The following is a 3,604-nucleotide window of genomic DNA, read 5'->3' as shown; positions in this document are numbered from 1 at the left end:
ATTTTTCTGGCTGGCCCAGTCTGCAGTGTCTCTCGTGTTCCTTGATTTTATCCTGTTGAAATTCTGTTTGGCTAGCTTTGTGTGATGAAATCCTTAGTCCCAAAGGTCCTGCAAGATTCTTTTGCATGTTTTATGAGGAACAGTTAGAGTTCTCCCACTTGCTGATACAGGAAGAAAAGAACTATCCCTGTTATTGTCATCTTCTCTCTATCCCACCTTGTTTTGTCCCTACTACTGCCTTTGTTTCCTTCTCTCCCCTTGCTTCAATAGTGTCTAGATCAAGGGAAGTAATAGTGCCACTCTATTAATCTTTGGTCAGGCCCCACCTGGAGTGCTGTGTCCAGTTCTGGGCACCACAATTCAAAAGGGATGTTGAGAAACTGGAGCGTGTCCAAAGGAGAGCGACTAAAATGGTGAAGGCTCTGGAAACCATACCCTGTGAAGAACGACTTTGGGATCTGGGGATGTTTAGCCTGGAGAAGAGAAGGTTAAGAGGTGACATGATAGCCCTATTTAAATATTTGAAGGGATATCATATTGAGGAGGGAGCAAGCTTGTTTTCTGCTGCTCCAGAGAACAGAACCCGGAACCCGGAACCATGGATGCAAGTTACAGGAAATGAGATTCCATTTCAACATTAGGAGGAACTTCCTGACAGTAAGGGCTGTTCGACAGTGGAACACACTCCCTCATTGAAGAGTGGTGGAGTCTCCTTCCTTGGAGGTCTTTAAACAGAGGCTGAATGGCCATCTGTCGGGGATACTTTGATTGAGAGTTCCTGCATGGCAGGGGTTGGACTGGATGGCACTTGTGGCCTGCAATTCCATTGGTTCTTTCCATGACTTTTTCATTAAAACTTTATATCAATTAAACATGAGTTTATGTGACTTGTCAGATCAAATGTTTAATCATTTTTCCATTCCTCTACAGGCATCCTTTAAAATTTTCTTTCAGGAGATCTAAAATTGATAAGCAGTTTAATTCTATTTCAGTGTTCATTTTTTGTATGTTCAGTGTTCAACTTTTGTATGGTTTTAACTACATTGTACTTATTTTACAATCTAAGCTGTCTTGTGTCCCAGTTTTTATGGGGAAAGACAAGGTATAAAGACAAGGTATAAATACTCAAGGAGCCCTGGTGGCGCAGTAAATGCCTGTACTGCAGCCACTCATTCAAAACCATATGGTTGCGAGTTCAATACCAGCAATAAGTCTCAAGCTCGACTCAGGCTTGCATCCGTCCAAGGTCGCTAATATTGAGTACCCAGATTGCTGGGGCAATGAGCTTACACTTTGTACTTGCTATTGCTATAAATACAGTTAGCAATAACATGAACAATAATAATTTGAAAAATTACAAAACATGACTGACCCTCTGACTAAAACTGGGAACCCAGTGGACTTAGTTCCTCTTCACTGCTCTTCCTAGAGCTCTGTGTACTTCTTTGTTCCTCAAAGTATAAATGAGTGGATTCAGCATGGTAGTTATAAATGTATAGAAGAGAGCCATCATCTTGCCTTGATCACGGGAGTTGTTGGAACTGGGATGACTATAACTGGAAATGGCTGTGCCATAGAAAAGTGACACCACAATCAAGTGGGAGGCACAAGTGTTGAAGGCTTTACGCCTGCCTGCAGCTGAACTGATTCTTAACACAGCAATTGCAATATAGATGTAGGAGACTATGATTAGGCCCAGGGGCACAAGAAGGAACAACACAGTGGCAAGAAAGAGTGCGGTTTCATTGACTGTAGTGTCAACACAAGCCAGTTTAATTAAGGCTGGCACCTCACAGAAAAAATGGTCTATCTGGTTCTGTCCACACCGTGGGAGTCTAAGAGTCAGCACTGTTTGCACAAGTGAGTTGCTAAAGCCACTCACCCAGGAGAAGGCAGCCATTTTGAAACATACAGAGTGGCTCATGATGGCAGTGTAATGCAACGGATGACAGACTGCAGCATAGCGGTCATAAGCCATGACAGCCAGAAGAATACACTCTGTAGAGCCCAGGGCAAGAGAAATGTACAACTCAGCTGCACAGCCATTGTAGGTGATGGTCTTGCTTCTTCTCCAGAAGTTCAGCAGCATGTGGGGGCCAAGGCTGGTGGTGTAACAGAGGTCAAGGAAGGAGAGGTTGCTGAGGAAGAAATACATGGGAGTGTGTAGGCGGGGGTCAGTATATGACACCACAATGATAGCTGTATTGCCCAGAAGAGACATCATGTAACAGACCAAGATAATTGTAAAGAGGAGCATTTCCAACTGGGGGCGGTCAGCCACTCCCAGTAAGATGAATTCTTGGTCACTTTGGTTATCTCCTCCCCATGATGCTTCCTTGCACACCATCTGTAAAATAAAGGAAAATAGTGAATAACAGATGATCTACAGGAGAGGGAAACTGGCTTAAAAGCTGACATGGAAACAGTAACCACTTTTTTTGAAAGACTGTGATTTCTCCAGAAATGATTTCTCTCTTTCACACTATTTTCCATCTCTCTCTCCCATCAGATTGTTAAGCTTTTTAATATGGGTGTCTGAAACTGAACTATGTAAGTTAAAAAAAGAGTTTCAGATAAATATACCAAACAAAAAAGGAGAGGGAATAGCATTATAAGTCAAGAAAGTTTACACCTGTGAAAAGATCCAGGACTTAAATCATGGAAGCCACACTGAGAATAATCTGGATACGAATTTCTTTAAAAAGCCCTGGTGGCGCAGTGGTTAAAGGCCACTACTGAAGCCCCTCACAGCCACAAGGTTGTGAGTTCAATCCCAGGCAGGGCTCCAGGGTCCACTCAGCCTTGCATCCTTCTGTAGGTCCCTAAAATGAGTACCCTGCTTGTTGGTGGCAATTAGCTTACACATTGTAAACCACTTGGAGAGTGCTTAAGTACACTGATAAGCAACATAGAAATGTATTTGCTATTGCTATTGCTATAAATTAAGGGGGAGAGAAAGAACAGAGATGGCATTGTTGGGGTCTAGTACAGTTGGCCCTTCTTATACATGGATTTTTTATACACGGATTCAAGCATCCATGGTTTGAAAATGTTCAAAAAAAGTATACATTTCAAATATCAAACCTTGATTTTCCATTTTTAATAAGGAGCAGTTACAAATCACTAGGTGAAAAATTCATAACTTCAATATAGAATTTCAGCCATCATCAAGAATGAGTCAGTCACAATGGCCATCGTCATCTAGTTCCTTCTACAGAAAGAGATCTTACCTGATGATAATCATGTATCTGAATCTGCTGCCAGGGGAAAAAAAGGGAAAGTAACTTTTACAGTAACTTGAATATAATTATTGTCAGGTGTAAATACTGGTCTAAATCCAACTGTTACTCCAACTAGAGTAGACTCATTTGACTCAATGGGAACTTGGTAAGGAAACATGTATATAATTTCCACTGATTCAATAGCTCTCTAGTTGGAAGTATAAACTGGATTTTTTTAAACTACACTAAAAAAAATTCATTGTTATATCATTTCCTCACATTCTATTTAATTTTAAATAATCAACATTTGACATTGGACATTAACAAAATTTTAAAAATAACATTTAACATGGACAAATAATTCACACCTCATTCATTTCTTC

At 40.8% G+C, this 3,604-nt stretch overlaps 1 protein-coding gene across 1 annotated transcript; it reads right to left on the bottom strand.

The window, feature by feature from the left end:
- Nucleotides 1–1,402: 1,402 nt before the first annotated feature.
- On the bottom strand, nt 1,403–3,201 carry LOC149321128 (olfactory receptor 2B8-like). Its single transcript, XM_089508463.1, has 2 exons — nt 3,169–3,201; nt 1,403–2,302 (listed from the first exon to the last, which is right to left on the bottom strand). Exons 1-2 carry the CDS (start codon nt 3,199–3,201, stop codon nt 1,403–1,405), a joined length of 933 nt encoding a protein of 310 aa, XP_089364589.1.
- Nucleotides 3,202–3,604: the final 403 nt, after the last annotated feature.

Source organism: Sceloporus occidentalis, unplaced genomic scaffold (genome assembly GCF_023333645.1).
Source record: "Sceloporus occidentalis isolate IW3139 unplaced genomic scaffold, rSceOcc1.0.p SCAF_1, whole genome shotgun sequence".
Classification (NCBI taxonomy): domain Eukaryota; kingdom Metazoa; phylum Chordata; class Lepidosauria; order Squamata; family Phrynosomatidae; genus Sceloporus; species Sceloporus occidentalis.
Note: the sequence above shows the minus strand (reverse complement) of the source record. Positions and strands in the feature narration are given on the sequence as shown.